At 63.3% G+C, this 17,291-nt stretch overlaps 8 protein-coding genes across 8 annotated transcripts; 3 read left to right on the top strand and 5 right to left on the bottom strand.

Annotated features, from left to right (window-relative positions):
* Positions 1-516: 516 nt before the first annotated feature.
* Positions 517-2,689, top strand: AMSG_03358 (uncharacterized protein; the record flags this gene model as incomplete). The annotated part of the gene is made up of 2 exons (XM_013904746.1): positions 517-2,645; positions 2,671-2,689. 2 exons carry the CDS (start codon positions 517-519, stop codon positions 2,687-2,689), a joined length of 2,148 nt encoding a protein of 715 aa, XP_013760200.1.
* On the bottom strand, positions 2,112-4,681 carry AMSG_11762 (uncharacterized protein). The gene has a single exon (XM_013904806.1). It carries the CDS (start codon positions 4,306-4,308, stop codon positions 2,734-2,736), a length of 1,575 nt encoding a protein of 524 aa, XP_013760260.1. The 5' UTR covers positions 4,309-4,681; the 3' UTR covers positions 2,112-2,733.
* Positions 4,682-5,106: 425 nt separating this feature from the next.
* On the top strand, positions 5,107-8,436 carry AMSG_03361 (tRNA (5-methylaminomethyl-2-thiouridylate)-methyltransferase; the record flags this gene model as incomplete). Its single annotated transcript, XM_013904747.1, has 2 exons — positions 5,107-6,320; positions 6,604-8,436. 2 exons carry the CDS (start codon positions 5,107-5,109, stop codon positions 7,940-7,942), a joined length of 2,553 nt encoding a protein of 850 aa, XP_013760201.1. The 3' UTR covers positions 7,943-8,436.
* On the bottom strand, positions 7,963-10,931 carry AMSG_03362 (phosphatidylinositol transfer protein CSR1; the record flags this gene model as incomplete). The annotated part of the gene is made up of 2 exons (XM_013904748.1): positions 7,963-10,448; positions 10,493-10,931. 2 exons carry the CDS (start codon positions 10,929-10,931, stop codon positions 7,963-7,965), a joined length of 2,925 nt encoding a protein of 974 aa, XP_013760202.1.
* A 238-nt stretch (positions 10,932-11,169) lies between these two features.
* AMSG_03363 (uncharacterized protein) lies at positions 11,170-13,317 on the bottom strand (the record flags this gene model as incomplete). The annotated part of the gene is made up of 2 exons (XM_013904749.1): positions 11,170-12,647; positions 13,302-13,317. 2 exons carry the CDS (start codon positions 13,315-13,317, stop codon positions 11,170-11,172), a joined length of 1,494 nt encoding a protein of 497 aa, XP_013760203.1.
* On the top strand, positions 13,270-14,216 carry AMSG_03364 (ribosomal S17; the record flags this gene model as incomplete). Its single annotated transcript, XM_013904750.1, has 2 exons — positions 13,270-13,293; positions 13,788-14,216. Exons 1-2 carry the CDS (start codon positions 13,291-13,293, stop codon positions 14,214-14,216), a joined length of 432 nt encoding a protein of 143 aa, XP_013760204.1. The 5' UTR covers positions 13,270-13,290.
* Positions 14,217-14,870: 654 nt separating this feature from the next.
* AMSG_03365 (uncharacterized protein) lies at positions 14,871-15,163 on the bottom strand. The gene has a single exon (XM_013904751.1). It carries the CDS (start codon positions 15,141-15,143, stop codon positions 14,901-14,903), a length of 243 nt encoding a protein of 80 aa, XP_013760205.1. The 5' UTR covers positions 15,144-15,163; the 3' UTR covers positions 14,871-14,900.
* A 177-nt stretch (positions 15,164-15,340) lies between these two features.
* Positions 15,341-16,986, bottom strand: AMSG_03366 (uncharacterized protein; the record flags this gene model as incomplete). Its single annotated transcript, XM_013904752.1, has 2 exons — positions 15,798-16,986; positions 15,341-15,648 (listed from the first exon to the last, which is right to left on the bottom strand). Exons 1-2 carry the CDS (start codon positions 16,900-16,902, stop codon positions 15,341-15,343), a joined length of 1,413 nt encoding a protein of 470 aa, XP_013760206.1. The 5' UTR covers positions 16,903-16,986.
* Positions 16,987-17,291: the final 305 nt, after the last annotated feature.

The following is a 17,291-nucleotide window of genomic DNA, read 5'->3' on the forward strand; positions in this document are numbered from 1 at the left end:
ACGTCACCCCCCCCCCCCTCCTGTTTTCGCTGCCGCCTGATCGTTTGCCCCTCCTCTTCCTCCCGATGTGCGACATGGGCTCAGCCCCTGGACCATCTTCCCCCCCCCCCCCCCATCGCAGTCTTGGATTAGCTTCACGAGTTCATCGCATCTGTTCTCGTTGTGCCCAACTCGGGGCGTGTGGTCGTCGCTCAATGTGGGCGCCAACTCCCTCCACCGCCCACCCCCACCTCACCCCTCATCTCTCTCACCTCTCCCCACCTCCCCCCACCTACTTGGGCTCTGGGCTCTGGGTTGTGGTTTGAGGGTATGGCTGGCGTTGGCGTGGAGAAGGCTGGGGTGGAACAGGTGGTGGCGGAGAGTGGGCACCGGTCTGACGAGGGGAGCTTGGCCGGGACAGCGACGGTGACAACGATGGCGGTGGGGAAGCAGATGGAAGACCAATCAGAGGGAGATGGAAGCAAGACGGCGCTGACGTCATGGCGGCTGGCAGTGTCTGCGCCTGTTGCAGCACATATGGCCAAGTGGCTGGCGGCGCGGGCTGCACGATGGCGGGCGGCAGAGCTGATGGCTCGTAGTCACGGCCGCCAGCGCCTCCGCTCCGTCCTCCGGGCGTGGGCGGCAGAGGCTGCATCGGCTGCGCCATTCTCACAGGCAAGGGCTGCCGCGGCTGAGGAAATGGCTAACGAGCGGATTGTCCGACGCGCCCGGCTAGCGCTGCTCGACTGGAAGGAGCTGGCAACCTCGCCGCGGTGGTCGGCCAAGGCCCGCCGTGCCGCACACCAGCGCCGGGTCGAGCGGGTCACCGCTCGCCTGGAGGCTGCTCTGCCACCTCGAGGTGGTGTTCGCATCACGCCTGACATCCTGGCTGCTGCCATCGACGACGACGCTATCGCTCAGTGGCATGCCATGATCGGCGCCCGCCTCGGCCGGACCGCGCTCCGCGCCTGGCACGCTTACACTGTTCGCATGCGAACGGCTGGCGTTGTCAACAACGCGGCATTTCTCACGGCCAAGGTCAACGCCCACCAGGTGGCGTATGCTGAGCAGCTGGCCACCATGCGGAAAGCTTTTACTGCCTGGAAGCGGGCCTCGATTGTTGAGCACAGGCTCGTGGCTATGGGCCGCGCCGCACGCCGCGCCGAGCTCGGCGCTGCGCTCAAAGCCTGGCGGGTGGCGGCCGCCCGACAGCGCGCGCTCAAGCTTGCAGTAGTCGACCGATGGCTGGTTACCGTCTCGTGGCGCATGATGGTCACGTTCCGGGCTTGGCGACTCTGGGCGCTGCAGCGTCGCCAGGCCCGTCTTCCACAGCAGGCGCTCATGGCTGCTTTCCAGCGGCGGCGGACCCGCAACGTTCTTGCTGCCACCTTTTCGGCGTGGGCCTCGATTGTGCCCAAGCGAGTCGAGGCTGTCATCATTGCCGAGGACTACGCCCTGCTCCGCCGCGAAAACGCAGCCCTCCGTGCAAACCTCACCGTTGCGGTCGAGTCAGCGGCCGCATCGGCGGATGCTCTCCAGCACGCACACCTCGCTCTTGCCAACTACGAGGACCGTCTGCTTGCTGCCGAAGACGCAAATGTCAAGCTCCGCATCCAGGTTCTGGCGCTGCAGCGCAAGCTGGGGCTCAAGCCGGTTGCCCCCGAAGCACGCGGCGCCGTCTCGCGCGGAAGCCAAACTGTCCTGCTCCCTGCCCCGCTGCGTATTTCACCTGTCTCTTCGCCGCGAGTTGCTTTGCTCGGCCCACCCGGGCATGCTCCGATTCCGATGCGAGCTGGTGGCGGCATGGACGCTGGTGGCGGTGCGCCGCCGCACGGCCGCAGAACACCCACCTCACCTTTGGCTCGCTTCTCATCGTCGGCGGTCGCTTCTGACGGCAGCGCGGTGTGGCGGTCGCGGTCACGATCTCCATCTATCTCAGCCCAGCTCTCTCCGTTGGACACCTCGACCGGCTCACTCGCGCGCTCGATCTCGTTTTCCGAGAACACTGACTTGAGCGACTCTCAGACCATGGTCATTCGTACCGATTCGGTGGCGGGCTCCGCGCTCTTGCAGGCTTTGAGTGCAATCTCGTCGTCGGGTTCCTACTCGTCATCATCATCATCATCATCACTGTCGTTGCGGTCATCGTTTACCTGCCCAAGGCACCCGATGCATGGGGCGACAGCGTCCGACACCAGTGACAACGTCTCGTCGTGCTCGACCCCACAGCTCACCAACCCGATGCGGTCTACCATCCAAAAAGCCTTCCCGTCTGGCATGGTCGCCCGGCGTAACATTTTGCTAGCCAGTGGGCGGAGCTCGTCGGCGGCATCGCTCTCTCGCTGCCAACCGGCGGAGAAGCGACCGAGGCGGGCGAGCGAGCTGCCATCGTTCTCGTTCTCGTCGTCTTCGTCGTCGGACATTGTTTCGCCACGCGAGGAGCTGATCTCGCGCCCGGCGTCGGCCGTCGCGCATGCTGTTCCGGATACAGGTGGCGCTGACGAGCACTCTAGCTCGTCTTTATCGTCGTCGTCTTCGTCGACGCCGCTCATCATCCACCAGGCCGCGCAGCACTCGTGCTCATCGTCATCGTCGACGCCTGTCGTCGTCCAACAGAACCGTCATGAGTCGGACGATTCCGACTCGGCCATCTCCATCGATGCGGCGTCGCAGCCGTCGCTGGTAGGCAAGTCGCCCCCGCACACTCTGACCAGTGTGCGGGACTCTGTTCAGGCCGAGCTTCGGCCGTAGCGCTCACTCGCTGATACCGCAAACGTCTCCAGAGGCCACCAGATCAAGTGCGTCGCGCCCGGTGCGCTCGCAGGCCGAGACCAGCGCTCGCAGGTCGGCGCCAGAGTAGCCCTCAGTTGCCAGCACCAGATCGTCGTTGGCCGCTGTGGCAGCATGGGTAAAGTGGCTCAGAATGGCAGCTCGCGACGTTGCATCCGGGAGCGGAATGTGGACCAGAGCATCGAAGCGGCCAGGTCGCAGCAGTGCCTTGTCCACCAGATCTGGACGTGAGGTTGCGCCGACCACCAGTACTGCCCCACGTGCCGACACTCCATCCAGCTCGGTCAGAAGCTGGGTCAGCAGCCGCTCCTCAATGGCGTCTGAGGTGCCTCCAGGCTCGGCCCGCCGAGCCGCCCCAAACGCGTCCAGCTCGTCAAAGAACACCAGGCATGGCGCAGCGGCGCGCGCGGCCTCAAACACCGCCCGGATGTTAGCTTCAGTCTCACCTACGTACGGCGAGAGCACGTCTGGGAGCGAGACTTGCATCGACCGCAGCTGACCACCACCAAGCGTCTCGGCGAGGCTCGTTCCCAGCAGCGTCTTGCCCACTCCCGGGGGCCCGTGGAGGAGTATGCCGGACGCGCCGCTTAGACCGTATGCCGCTGCAAGGCTAGGGGCACTCACCTTGAGTGCCACCAGCGACTTGAGCCGCTCGCGAACTTCTGGATACCCAACCCAGACCTGCTCAGTGCCATCAGTGGCAGCTGGCGGCGGCGGTGGCCCGCCACTTGCCTGCCCACCGCCGTGGGCCATAGCATACCGCAGCGCGTCGGCCGGCGGCGCTCCCGCGAGCTCGCTCATCAGCAATCCGGCCACAACGTCGCGCGCCGTGCCGGCATGGGTGAGGCTAGCCAGACACTCGACGTCGACGCTGCTGTTGCTGCTGCCCGTCTTGCTTAGCCACGCCGCGAGCTGCGTCTTGCGTGCGGCCATTGTCGGCGCCTGCATCCGCACTTGCTGGCCGACGCTTGCGGCACAGCGGTCGACCAGCAGTGCCCATCGTGGCACGTCGCTGGCTCCGATGACAACCAAAAGCGTTCGCGACGTCGCCGCGTCGGCCACCGCGTCGAGTAGTGCACCCGCCAGCCTGTTTGTGTATGGCGTGTCGACCACAAGCTCGTGGGCGTCGTCGATGATGACAACTCGGGCAAAGGCACCAGCGAGCCACGGCTCGCCCGCCCTGCACTCGGCCTTGCCAACGCACTCGGGAGAGGCTACAGCCTTCTCCACAACTCCGGCATCGGCCCGCTTGACCAGTGCCTCCAGCACCAGATCTTGACCGGAGACCTGAACAACCCGCTGCTCAGCGCTGCACCCGCACGCCGCTTTGGGACACGCCTCTGTCCAGGCTGCTGTGAGCCGGCCTGCTAGCGTTGTCTTGCCGGTTCCGGCCGGGCCGAGGACAAAGATCGACGGCGCGAGGCTGACCAGAGCCGCCACGCCGGTTCGGGCACCCCTAGCGCTCTCTGCCATGGCGGCAAGTCGCGCCACAGCAGCATTAACCTCCGCCTGCGGACCATCCATTGTGCCGCTGTTCATCTTCGTGTCGAGGGCAAGCAGATCGAGCTAGTGCGGCGCCTGGAGTCCGGCGAGGTTGAGCGATTTGCGGAGTGTGCGAAGCTGAGCGTATCCGCCGGCAATAAGAGCCCTCCGAGCTTCAATGTTGTCAACAGGAGTATGCGCGTTTGCAGCAAAGGCCGATCTTGCCGATGCAATGATGTCTTTCTGCGCGTGCGGAGCAGCGCGAGCTGTACGAAGGACGGCGCGGTAAAGATTGAGCGCCTGCGAGCGGACTACAAAGTGCTCCAGAGACCAGCTTCCAGCCACCATACAGCGACGACCACACGTAGTAACCGTCCACAAGAACACAGAACGCGCACAGAGGTATAAGGACACGAAAAGTGTGTCAAGATGTGAGCAGGAGATGTGGTGAGCCAATGACCCGTGACGCCTCCCCCCTCCCCTCCCCCTCCCATCCCCATCCCCCCTCCCTCCTTTCCTCCGTCATCCGTGGCTGACTTGGATCCGATCCGATCCCATCACACACTCTGCTGCCTCAGCCGAGCCTGCCACGAGGGAAACACGGATGGGCATGGGCATGGGCTTGAGACGTGTGGTTGGGTTGGAGTACGCACACTCGTCTTGCAACACAGAGTGAGTATTGCCTAGTGGGCTGAGGGCAAGGATTGGTTAGAGGGAGTTGCTGTGGCTATGTTGGGGCGTATGGTTCGGTCTTCGCTTGGTCGGTGGAGGACGTTGTCGCGCAAGCAGCTGTGGCTGGCGTCATGGTGGCGAGGGACGGGCATGGGGATCGGCAATGAGCGGAAGGCATCGAGCATGGCTGCAGGCATTGTAGATGCTCTAGATGGAGAGGCACGGCGTGCGGTGGAGGCTGCGCATCGGGATCTGCTGGAAGTCCAAGCGGCCGAGTCTCGGATGACGGGCAAGCGGGTGGCCTTGGCGGTGTCGGGCGGTGTCGACTCGGCGGTGGCGGCGCTCATCTTGGCTTCGATGCCTGTGGCGTCTGGGACGGGTAAGCTGGTTCCTGTCCATATGGCCAACTGGGATCCGGCGGACGACGAGCTGGGGCGGTTCTGCACTGTTGACGCAGATCGTCGCGATGCCAAGGGCGTGGTTGAGGCGCTTGGTCTGCCGCCGCTGGTTGCTGTCGATCTGGCAACCGAGTACTGGAACGAGGTCTTCCAGCCGACGCTTGATGGCTATGCCGCCGGCGAGACGCCGAACCCTGACATGGCATGTAACTCTGCGATCAAGTTTGGCGCGCTGGTCGAGACGCTCCGCCACCGACTGGAGGGTGACGATGTGGTGGTGGCTACCGGCCACTACGCGTCCTCGTCGCGCCTTGCGCCGGATGGCTTGTGCTTCCTCGCCGAGGCCAATGATACAACCAAGGACCAGACGTACTTTCTGGCCCGGACGCGCCCAGAGCAGATTCACGGACCAGAGGGTGATGCCCTCTTTCCGCTGGCAGCCCTGCACAAGACCCAAGTCCGGGCAATCGCCGCCAGCGTGGCGTCGCTGGCACACGTGGCCGCCAAGCGCGAGTCGATGGGCATCTGCTTTGTAGGCAAGCGCAAGTTTGGCCAGTTTCTGCAGCAGTACGTGCCCGACGCACCCGGCGAGTTCCGCGATCTGACCACCGGCACCGTTCTTGGCCGCCATGCTGGCGTTCACACCTTGACCATCGGCCAGCGGGCCCGACTTGGCGGCTTGCCGAGGCCGATGTACCTTGCTCGCAAAGACGTAGAGGCGCGCATCCTGTATTTGGTCGACGAGAGAGAGCATCCCCTGCTCATGTCGTCGTCGCTTCAGCTCGATCATGTTCTTGATCTCGCGCCGGACCATCCCGATTGGGTCGCGGCTTTCGACGTCGGCGCCGAGCTCTGGCTCCGCACCCGCCACCTCGATCCGCTCACACCGTGTAGCATTGCCGGAACTCTGTCCGACTCCAAGCTGGCGTTGTCGTGTCGCACACCTGTTCGTGCACTTGCTCCGGGCCAAGTCGGCGCCCTCTATGGTCCCGCTGACGAGTCCACAGGACGTCGACCCCTTCTTGCATCCGGCATCATCGGCACCCCGTCAACACCAAGCTGATCACCCCCCTTCGTCGGCGTGCACGACGGTGGTGACCTCACGCGATGAGCCATCGTAGAGGCCAGAGCATACGACGGAGAGAATAGTAGCAGCAGCATCATGGTCAATCAACGGGCGAGTCTGTGGCCAGGGAAGTGGCCTAGAATGGGCCTGGACTCTGATCAGACCAGCCAGTTGCAGGCGAATGAATGTGTGGCATCAGCGCGTGTGGCTCGAGAGCCTACACCAGGGGATCGACCACCTGACGCCGACCATGCTGGGCGTGTCGCCTATGACGCGCAAGCCACTCGTGGCGGTGTGTATTCTGGCTGTGGTCTCTGCCCTCTCGACCTCATACATGGTCTCGTCGCCATCTTCAAGTGCCACCGCAAGCGGAAGTCATGGCCATGGCCCGGGCCTGGCACGGCCCGAGCACGAGTTGGCGCTTTGCAAGGCGCAGCTGGTGGCGGCAGCAGAGGCATTGGCGGCAGCAGAGACAGCTGGCACAGACAAAGTAACGGGTTCGATAGGTGGAACACTCGGTGGAGTTGGCCCGGATGTCATTGCAGACATCGACGCAACGTACTTGGAGCATGGCCGCCAGTTCCGGACTGAGCCTGCCAGTCTCGTGCCGGCCAGGCCGGACGACTACCCAAAGATCTCGCTCGTGCTGCAATACTTTAAGCATCCGGAGAACGTGGAGGGCATTGTGGCACCATTGGCAAGCTGCCGTGACCAGCTGCCGTTTGGCATTGAGCTTCTGGCCAACGTCGACTCGCAGGACGACGACGATGTCGAGGCGTGGCGGGCGGTGGCCTCCGAGTGGGTTGTTCCGGTCTGGTCGGGCAACATTCACGAGATCCGCGGCTACAATCGGCTGGGCCATATGGCACGTGGTGAGATTGTGGTATTTCTGCAGGACGACGACATCCCACCGAGCTCGTGCCGCTGGCTGGTGGATCTGGACTCTGTCTACAACGCCTTTCCGTCGCTCGCCGTTGTCGGGCTCAAGAAAGGCGTGTATCGAGTGGATCACAAGCGGTGGGCCGCCTCGCGCATTCACTTTCGCACGCCATGGCTCTCGCCGTGGGAGCCTGAAGCCAGCGAGGCCGAGCCCGATCTGGCTGCGTTGGACGACAAGACCGACAAGAAGTTCATCCACTTTCAGTTTATGCTCTGGGTTGACTACGCGCCGTTTGCCATTTCAAAGACAGCCTTTGAGCGGCTGGGCGGCGTGGACGAGACGTACTCGCCACCGGGTGAGTCGGGCATCTTCTCGGACGTTGACCTTTGCTATCGGGCATGGCAATCGGGCTGGCGGGTTGGCCATATGGATGGCGGGTGGGGGCGGCGCAAAGGCGCAGCATGGACCACCGACACGGTGGCCGGCAGAGAATCGCGACGCAAGTCCGAACTCGCTAACCTGCCGCGGCTCGAGGCTACGCACTACAATCGTTACGTTCTCGACATGCTCAGCGACCTCATCCAGACGCTCAACGACGAGATTCTGGTGCCGATCCGACCAGGCGGCTGGTTCCGCGACGACTTTATGTTTCATGGTGAGCACCTGCCGCAGTAGCGTGGCGGCTGGTGCCTGTGTCACGGTTCAGGCACATCGCAGACAGAGCATGACGACATGTCAGCCAGGATGGACGAGCACGACGAGGACGGCGACGATGACGACGGTGAGCGGCCTGTGCCGACTCCAGCAGCTGAGGCTTCCGCATGTGGCGTGGCAATCATGACGTCTGGGTCCGAGAGGATCGAGTCGGACGATGAGTCGTCCTTGGGCGTTGCTCGGAACGGCTGCGGTTGTGGCAGCTGCGTTGGCGGCAGCCGCGGCGGATTGGTCTGCTGCGGCGTGACACGGACCTGTAGGGAGAGCGAGTTGGAGAGAGCAGCTGACGACGACGAGTTGCTCAGCGCCTCGGCTGCGCCAGTGATGGCGGGCTCTTGCTGTGGCGGTGGGGGAACCACGATGGTGATGCCGGGCCTGACTGTGGCGTCGCGGGCGTTGCCAGAGTGGCCGAGATACAGCGTCTTGTCCCTGAGGATGTAAAACTTGACGAGGGCTATGAGCGGCGCTGCGGCGAGGAGCCAGGCGGCGTAGACAATCATGGCAACGATGAACACGTTTTGGGCCCGCGGCGCTAAGTTTGCGCTTTCGACAAGGACCGGCGTGGAGGAAAAGAGCACGTTGAGTACAAAGAGAACGACGGCGAAGCCGGCGGCGGCCATCTCGGCCAAGCCAGCCACGTAGACGAGTGACTTGCCTGACGGCGGCATGCGGATGGCCTGGGCCAGAATCGCTTGAAACCCGGCCATGACGGGAACACCGGTAGCGAGAGCAAAGATCGCCACACCCCAGGTTCCGGCATGACGGCTAAACATGGCGTGGATAAGGTGCGACCACATGTAGCCGACGTTGAGAGAGGCGCCAAGGCTGATGGTCCGCGATACAGTTGAGAACGGATCGGTAGAGTAGACAGTGTAGATACCAATGAGGGGGTGCTCATGCACAACTTTTTCCATGACCGATGATGAGATCCAAACATGAGCGCCCGAACCGCCCCAGACCCAGTGCGAGCAGCGGATGCGCCAGAGAGCAAGCGCAGTGATGCACAGCATGGCGATGACAAAGTAGACTCCGAGGAGCAGCGGCGCGGCCGCCGACGTCGCTCCGATGCCGCTCATGACCGACTCGCTTCGAGTCTGGGAGCTGACTAAGCCTGAGCGGTGCGAATACCGCACCATGGCGAGGTAGGTAAAACCATCAGCAGGCGCGTTGGCGATCTTGACATCAAGGCTCGCGTCATGCCCGAGCTCGTTGTCAAGGCGGGGGACAAGGCAGAAGGCAAGGTCGGCGGCGATGACATGAAGCTCGGCACATCTGACCGTGAACGGTGCGGCTAGACCAGCACGCACACTAGGCTCGGCATCGGCCGGCGGAGTGTAGCTGAGCCAGACTGCAAGCGACGGCCCGAACCCAGATCCATGAACGTAGAGCATGGTCTCGGCCGCTGCTGGCAGCACGGCCGGCTCGATGAAGGCCAGCTGAGGCCACGGCTCCCGGGCAAGGGTGAGCGTGGCGCAGAGCCACTCGATATCATAGTTCGATGGACAGTAGGCTTTGCCGAGAAAGCCTGGGGCCGAGATGCTGGCATACGGCTGGCAGGCTATTGAGACCGAAGCAATCTGAACGACGAGAATGGTGAACGAGCCGTTGCGCTGGCAATGCATGGGGTAGCAGGCCGCTCCGTGGGCTGGCCAGGACGAGCCGGGCTGCGCAATGGAGCTACCAAGACAGCGTGACGAGGGCGAGAATCGCTCACCATGGTTGCTTGCAGTGCGCGCATGCTCGAGCGTCGGAGTCACGCACGAGCTCTCGCCGAGCGGGACTGCGAGCGGACAGTAGTCAGGAAGAGGGTCCGAGCCGCCACGACGCGGGTCAGGCAGATGCGAGTAGCCCGGCGGCAGCGGATCAAGAAAAGAAACCACATCACAGGCGCCAAGCGCGTCCCACGCTGGTGCGCATCGCCGACTTCCGGGCTTGACGCAGAGGTAGGTTCGCCAGGCACGATTGTTCGGACTACAGTCGCCTGCAACAAAGGCGCAGCCGCGACGGGCACCCCAAGCAAGCAACGGCGGAGCAGGTGCGCCTTCTGCGAGCGCATACCACCCCAAGTCTTGGAGGAGGGCAATGGTAAACGGCGAGACCACAGGCGCGTCTGATGCTGACGCCTGGACTGGCGCGGCCGAGAGGGCAGGCCAGAGCGCAGAGCGCGAGGCGTTGTAGAGCGTTGGAGCCATAAGTGCGTGGCGGCCGACAAGGCGAGCCTCCCAGTGCAAGTCAGCAACATCGTTCCCTCCACCGTCTTCAAGCTCGAGGCCGCCGAGGCTTTGGCAGTCGTAGTGTTCGCGAGCAGCGGCGGCAACGCGCGGCGAGACGATAACTGAGCGATTGCGGAAGGCGACGAGCTGCCACGAGGTGATCGGGTCGAGGGCGGCCGGATAAAAAGCAAGTACATGCATGGCTTCGCGCCAGAGCGTGTTGCGGAGGGCGAGCGGGGCGAGAGCTGCTGCCGCTTCGGGCCGGTAGACCAGAGCGCCAGCAATTGGCCGACGAGACGCGGATCAAAGCCGCACGGAGCGGCCAGGGCGACGCGATTCGGCGGCAGATCCGAGGTGGCGGCAACAAGCACTACCACCGATGCGTCTGACGGCAGCGGAGCAGCAAAGGCGGAGGTCTCATTTGCAGCAAGCCGACCGCATCGGGAGCCGGCGAGAGCCGAGGTGTTGACCGGCAACGGCGCCGTCGTCAACGACGGATGTAGTCTCCATGAAGCAGCGATGACGTCGGCGACGTCAGTAAGAGCTTCAGCAAGGAAAGAAGGAAGCGATGATGGCAAGTCGGACACAAAGTGGAGGACTAGTGGTCGGGCGGCGGCGTCTGCGGCAAGTGCGGGCGTGGCGGGTGTTCGTTGGACGGGCGGGGCGGAGGCGGCGGCAATGGCGAGGACGACGGTGAGGACAATGGCTAAGTGTGAGAGATGTAGTACGCTGCACATGGTGAGGGCTGTGGCAATGGTGACGGTGGTGGGGGGCGGAGGAGAAGGTGTGGGGAGAGGTGGACATGAGATAGGCTAGTTGCGGCTCCGGCTTGGAGCGCCGCTCCCGCCCCCCTGAGCTGCACTCGTGGCGTCACCGCTGTTTATTGGGCCAGTGGGAACAGGCGATGGAAGGTATGTATGGTGCCGTTGAGGGGGATAGGCAGAGACAAGACACGAGGCGCGAGTGGAGAGGTTGCTACTCGACGTCGTAGTACATGGTGACCTCGCCATCGGAGAGATAGGAGAGAGCATTGGAACGGGCCGAGGGATTGCGGGAGCGATCACGGATGCCGGAGGAGGCCGGAGAGTGCGGGACGGCGGCCGGATCGATGTAGTCAGAAAAGGAGCCGTCCGAGTCGCGGGAGGCCGGCCTGGCGTCACCGAGATTGAGGCCCGGCCCGCGAGTGATCCAGCGGGTGACGGAGCGAGTGGCGGAGCGGGCAGCGGCGGGCGAGGCCCGCGCGCGGAGCGAGCGAACTGAACTCCAAATGGAGGAGACGGAGGACTGTGAGCTTGCGCGCGATGAGGGATGGTCGTCGGCCGCGGCGGCCGCGGCGGCCGAGTCTGTGGAAAAGTCAAGGACGGAGAGGCGCATGAACTTTGCCGGCGTTCGTGACGACGACGGGGCCGAGGGCGCGGAGCCTTGTTGAGAGGCAAACACGATGGGGTTTGCAGACTCGCGCGGGGTCCAGTCTGGGCGGGGCGTGCCGGCAAACTCGCCGTTGGAGCCGACGAGGTCCTCATCGGCGTAGCGGCGCATGACCAGACCGAGCGGCATCGCCGACGGCGAGACGCAGCCGCGACCATGGGCCGGCTCGGGCCTGCGCTTGGGCTTGCGACGGAGGATGGCAGTGACCTCGGCCTCGAGCTGCGAGGTGAGGGCGTGGCCGTCCGGGCTCTCGTCCACAGCGGACGAGGCAAGCCCGGAGGCGGCCGGAGTGGCGAGTGCGTTAGCATCGGCCTGGACCTCGTAGCTCGCCTCTTCGGCAAGAAAGGCGTTGAGGTCAAAGGCGCAGTGCATGGTGCCGCCGTGCGAGTCTGCGAGCTGATCGGAATCAAAGTACTCGCGGAGCTCGGCGCCGTAGTCAGAGCCAGTAAAGACGACCTTGGACTTTGTGTTTGCGTCGAGGAACGGCGAGATGACGCGCCAAGCGCCCTTGAACAGCCACGGAGTGTTGATCATAAAGGCACGGCCAAGGCGCTCGGGGTAGTAGTTCTGGATGATCTGGAGGACTTCCTGGGTCATCTTGTTGTCCATGTTGGCGTAGCCCCAGCCCGAGTAATCCATAAGGATGGTGCACTTGTCGACGCCGTACGCAGCCATGCGCTTCTCCATCAGCTCGAGCATCCACACCACGGCGGCGACGACGTTCTCTAGCGGCGACTCGGCCGGATTGTGGCGGCCGGCAAAGATGAGGAACGACGGCTGGCCCGACTTGGTCTGGCCCATGGCCACAAACTTGTCCATCTGCAGCTCGGAGCGGACCCTGCCTTCGCAGCGGAGGTCCTGCGGACGAAAGGCGACCCGCCATCTTGCACACTCAATGACCATGCTTGCCGCGGCCTCCACATCGCACTTGCGCGCTCGCAGGAAGCGGACCAACGTCTCATCCTGCAGCAGATAGGCCGTCGACGACGTGGCTCCGTGCGCCCCGTCCTCTAGCGACTCGAGCACTCCCGTCACTCTCTCCCGTAGCTCCAACACCAGCCGGTCAGACACCTCCATCCCCGCTGAGCAGCTTGCCCGAGTCCCGCGGCGTCGGGAGACGTGTGGGCTCGTGAGTGGGCCACGTCAACTCTCAGTTTGGGTGACTCGCTCCTTGCGGTGGCTGGCCACGAGTCGTCAATATCACCCACACTCGCGGGTAGCGAGATCGGGAGGTGAGAGGGACGGGATTATTGCGGCTGTGGAGAGAGGGAGGGGATTGGGAGGGGGGGAGGAGGAATCGATGTAACGGGAGGGGGGAGAAGGGGGGGGGGGAAGGGGGGGAGGAGTTTGTCGATTATTGGTGGCAATCGTTGGTGGTAATCGTTGGTGGTAATCGTTGGTGGTAATCGTTGGTGGTAATCGTTGGTGGTAATCGTTGGTGGTAATCGTTGGTGGTAATCGTTGGTGGTAATCGTTGGTGGCAATCGTTGGTGGTAATCGTTGGTGGCAATCGTTGGTGGTAATCGTTGGTGGTAATCGTTGGTGGTAATCGTTGGTGGTAATCGTTGGTTGGATTGGTAGGGGTGGCAGGGGAGCAAACGACAGGCGAGTCATTTGCTGCCACTCGATCAATTCTTGGCTTCAAACACCTTACTCACACACTACACCATGGTACGAACACTCGAGAGCAAACATGGATGAGAGAGGGAGATTGTGTGCAGTAGGCACAGACATGACCACCCTATGTCAGCTATAGCTGCACATCCCTGTCACATAATGCCTCGGCTTGGTCCAGGTCAGCTCTGGCTGCTCATGTCGGTGGTGGGGGGGGAGGGTGTGGCTGGCTGGGGGGGTGGCGAGGGATGATTTTATTGTGCGCGACTCTGCCGACGCCGGTGGTCATGGGCATGGCGTGGACGCATGCTTTGACTGCCGGGCGCGGACAAAGCGAGATAGGCAACGCCATACATGGCGTCGGTTATGCAAGGTGCTGTGGTGTCCATGTAGGCCTTTCCTGTCCATCCGGAGAGCGTCGTCTCCCCGCGGCGGTTTTGTATGATTCAACCGGATCGGCAGCGGCGGGGGCGGGGAATGGTACAGCCACCAGGGCTGGGCTGGGGGACATGGCGGGAACTCACAGTGTTTACGGTGACTATGGTGTATAGGGTCGCGTGCGCAACAAGACGGTCAAGAAGGCAGCCCGCCAGATCATTGAGAAGTACTACGCGCGTCTCACGCTCGACTTCCAGGTCAACAAGCGGATCTGCGACGAGGTGGCCATCATCCCCACCAAGCGCCTCCGTAACAAGATTGCCGGCTTCCTGACCCACCTCATGCGCCGCATTCAGAAGGGCCCGGTTCAGGGTATCTCCTTCAAGCTCCAGGAGGAGGAGCGCGAGCGCAAGGACAACTACGTCCCCGATGTCTCGGAGATCGCCCTCGATGTCATCGAGATCGACGCCGACACCCAGGACATGCTCCGCCAGCTCAACTTTGGCAACATGTCGGAGGTCGTCATCAACAAGTCGCTCGGCAAGCACGAGTCGACTCGCAAGTGGACCCGCCGCCCGGCTGTCCCCGGTGCCCGCCGCTGATCACGCCAACAAACACAAACCGAACAAAAGCCACCCCCCCCCCCTACACACACGCTTGAATGCTGCCGATGACTCCGCCGGTGGAAGAGCCAGTGGAGCGTGCTGTATCCTTAGCCGGTTGATCTGTGTTAAACATCCGCCGTCGGGCACGATGGCGTTGACGGCGGTCGCAGAGACGCGTCAGCAGGGCAGAGAACAGAGCTGATATTGGTCATGACCGAGCCCACGACTGCGGCGATGGCTGCTGCGGCCAGTCGTGTTGCCACAGACTGTAGATCGTGGCTTAATCAAGCCTGACTCAGATCGCTGCGTCATGGTCGACGGCTCGTCTTGGCTTGGAAGGACCACCCGGTGCCGCGTCCCGTGTTTGGCCCTCTCACGCCCGCTCACATCCGATGGGCCTGCTCTCAACTAGCGCTGGGCGGTTCTGAGGAAGGATCAACGAGCTCAAGGTGTCAAGTAGCGGAGGAAGACTGAGAGTATCCACACGATGGCGCAGTGCGGACCGAGCATGCGGCAGAATGGGCGGGAGTAGACGGTGGCCGCCAGCGGGGGAGGAACACAATTTTTGGCGCAGGCGGCTGGCGGGGAGGGGACGGCTGCAGAAGGGTATGGGGGGAGGACGGGGCGGGTGAAGAAGCGGGAAGAGGAAGAGGGGGATGTATGGTGGTTTAGTAGAGGGAACTAGAAGTAGTGGGAACGGTGGTCGGCGTCGTTGAGGTACAGACCGCCCTGGTAGATGGCCACAAGGGCAGCACCAGGGATGGCCACCTCCTTCATGACGTAGGCGCCGCGCCGGAAGAGCCGGTCCATGGCATGCCGCATGCCGTAGGGGAAGACCCGCTGACCCATGGGCGCAAGCTTCATCCGCAGAAGGTTAGACACTCCACGTGCAGCGTAGCGAGTCGCAGGTCCGTGGCCGCCCATGTCGTTTCCACAAGTCGAGTGTCTCGACGTCGAGCACTGGTGGAGAAGCGGTGGGCGACGGGTGGCGGACGAGTCGTGGACCGATGGTGCCGCTCCAGACGGTCCCCTGCCTGGCTGTGCATCCGGGCTCAGGTCTGGGAGACCGAGCTTGTAAAAATCGTGTTACGGACTGCAGTCTTGCTAAAGTGCAATGCTGACTATGAAGACGTTGTCTCGACGAGCGAAGAATCGGCCGAGAGCGAGGCGGACGACGCCGAGGGCTCTAGCGACTTGTCTGAAGCGTCGGTAGACGCATCGGGAGTAGATTTGGGCTCAGTGCTGCGACGGCGACGGTTGGTGCTGCCAGACTTGGACTTGCGGCTGATCTTGGCGCCCGCAGAGCGGCGCTTACGGCGCTTGCTGCCGCCGGCCTTCTCGGCGTCGTCGTTACCCTTGCTAGCCTTGCGGCGCTGGAGAACAACAACAAGAACTGCAACAAGGCCGACAATAACGAGGAAGCCCACAGCTCCTCCCACACTGGCGCCCACAACCGTAGAGAAGAGTCAGATGCAGGTGGCCCGGTCACCAGCGCATTCGGGGTTGGAGTGGGAGGTGGCGGAGTTGGTGGGCGAGACGGCGGTGGCAGCGAGGGCGGCGGCAGCAGCGGAATCGCACCCGTGATCGCGTACCGATGCAGCGCCGGCCCCGAGCCCGCAGCCGCAAACGCATGGATCGTCAGACTCGCCACATCAAACACAACTTCGGTCTTCCTGGCCGACGAAGACACGGTCTCGCTCCCCGTGTACGCGTCGTACGTGCAGTTGCTCACGTCGAGCTCACACACAAACACTCCAGGCTTGTTGGTTGTATCATCGACCGTCACCATCACAAGCTTGCCGTTCACAACCTGTCCGCGTGCGGAATCGACCCGGATCGCAGGCGACGGTGCAGGTGAGACCTTGGCCACCGCGTCATCCACGCCTATCACCGTCCCCGTCAGCGTCGTCCGGTACACATACAGATCCGACGCTCCGCTCACCATCACGTACAGCGTGCTGTTGCCCGTATCGATGATCGGCGTCACCTCCGAAAATTCCGTGTGCGTCACCCCTGCAGGCCGCAGGCTGCCCAGGAACGTCGCCGTCGCCAGGTCGTACGAGACCGAGAACAGCTCGACCTCCCTGGCGCCCGATTCGTCATCGAGGGCGACCACGAGGATCTGCGAGTTGGTCACATCGTCAACGAGGCCCACCCGGGTGCCTGTCTTTCCCCGGGCCGCCCGCGACGCCACAGCGTACACATCGATGATGGCACATGATGTGCCGTCAGCCTCGCACCTTGCAAGCGACGCAGTCTTTGTCGACGCCAGCTCAGTGGAGCCCGCGGCATACATCTTGCCGTTCGACGCCTTGATCGACCGCGGGTTGCTCCACCACGACGGATCGAACGAGCCCGATATCTGGGACACAGTGCCGGTGTTCTGAGTCCAGGTTGGCCCGGGTGGCGACGGAGCGAGGGCGATGGTGCTCGCCTTGACGGTTTGGAGGGGAGGCGATGGTGAGAAGTCTCTGAAAGAGCCAATGACGACGACCTTGGACGACGTCGAGTCCCACGAGGCGAGCAGCAGGTCAGTGGCTGGAGCCGGCGATGGAGCAGGCGATGCCGCCCAGAGGGCGGTGCCATTGCAGGCCCCAGCCGAGGCCGGGCACTCGTAAACAAACGCGCCTGTGGAGCACGAGGCGACGGCGGCCATGCCCGAGGGTGTGGGAGTCATGGCCATCGCCGCGTACGACGAGCACGGCGGAGAGGGCGGCGAGGTGGTGACGGCCCACGAGACGGCGGCGGTGGCTGGCGGGGCGAGGGCGGCGAGGGCAAGCACAACGGCGGCGGTGATGATGAGGAACCATGCGGTGCATCATGGCCAGCAGCACACGACTGTGAATGGAACAAGAGAGGTATGAGCAGGGTGTGGTGGCCGTGTCTTGGGCGAGGAGGGGGAGGAGGAGGAGAGTGGAACGGTGGTGGCGGTGGTGGTGGAGGCGGCAGTTGCAAAGTACTGCAACGGTGTCAGGTGCAACAAGGCCATATTAATCCATAAACCCGGCGCAGCAATCGCTCTTCAATGCCTCGCCTCACATATCCAAATCAAACATGTCGGCGAGCATCAGC

The sequence above is a fragment of the Thecamonas trahens genome, assembly GCF_000142905.1.
Source record: "Thecamonas trahens ATCC 50062 unplaced genomic scaffold supercont1.12, whole genome shotgun sequence".
Taxonomy (NCBI): Eukaryota; order Apusomonadida; family Apusomonadidae; genus Thecamonas; species Thecamonas trahens.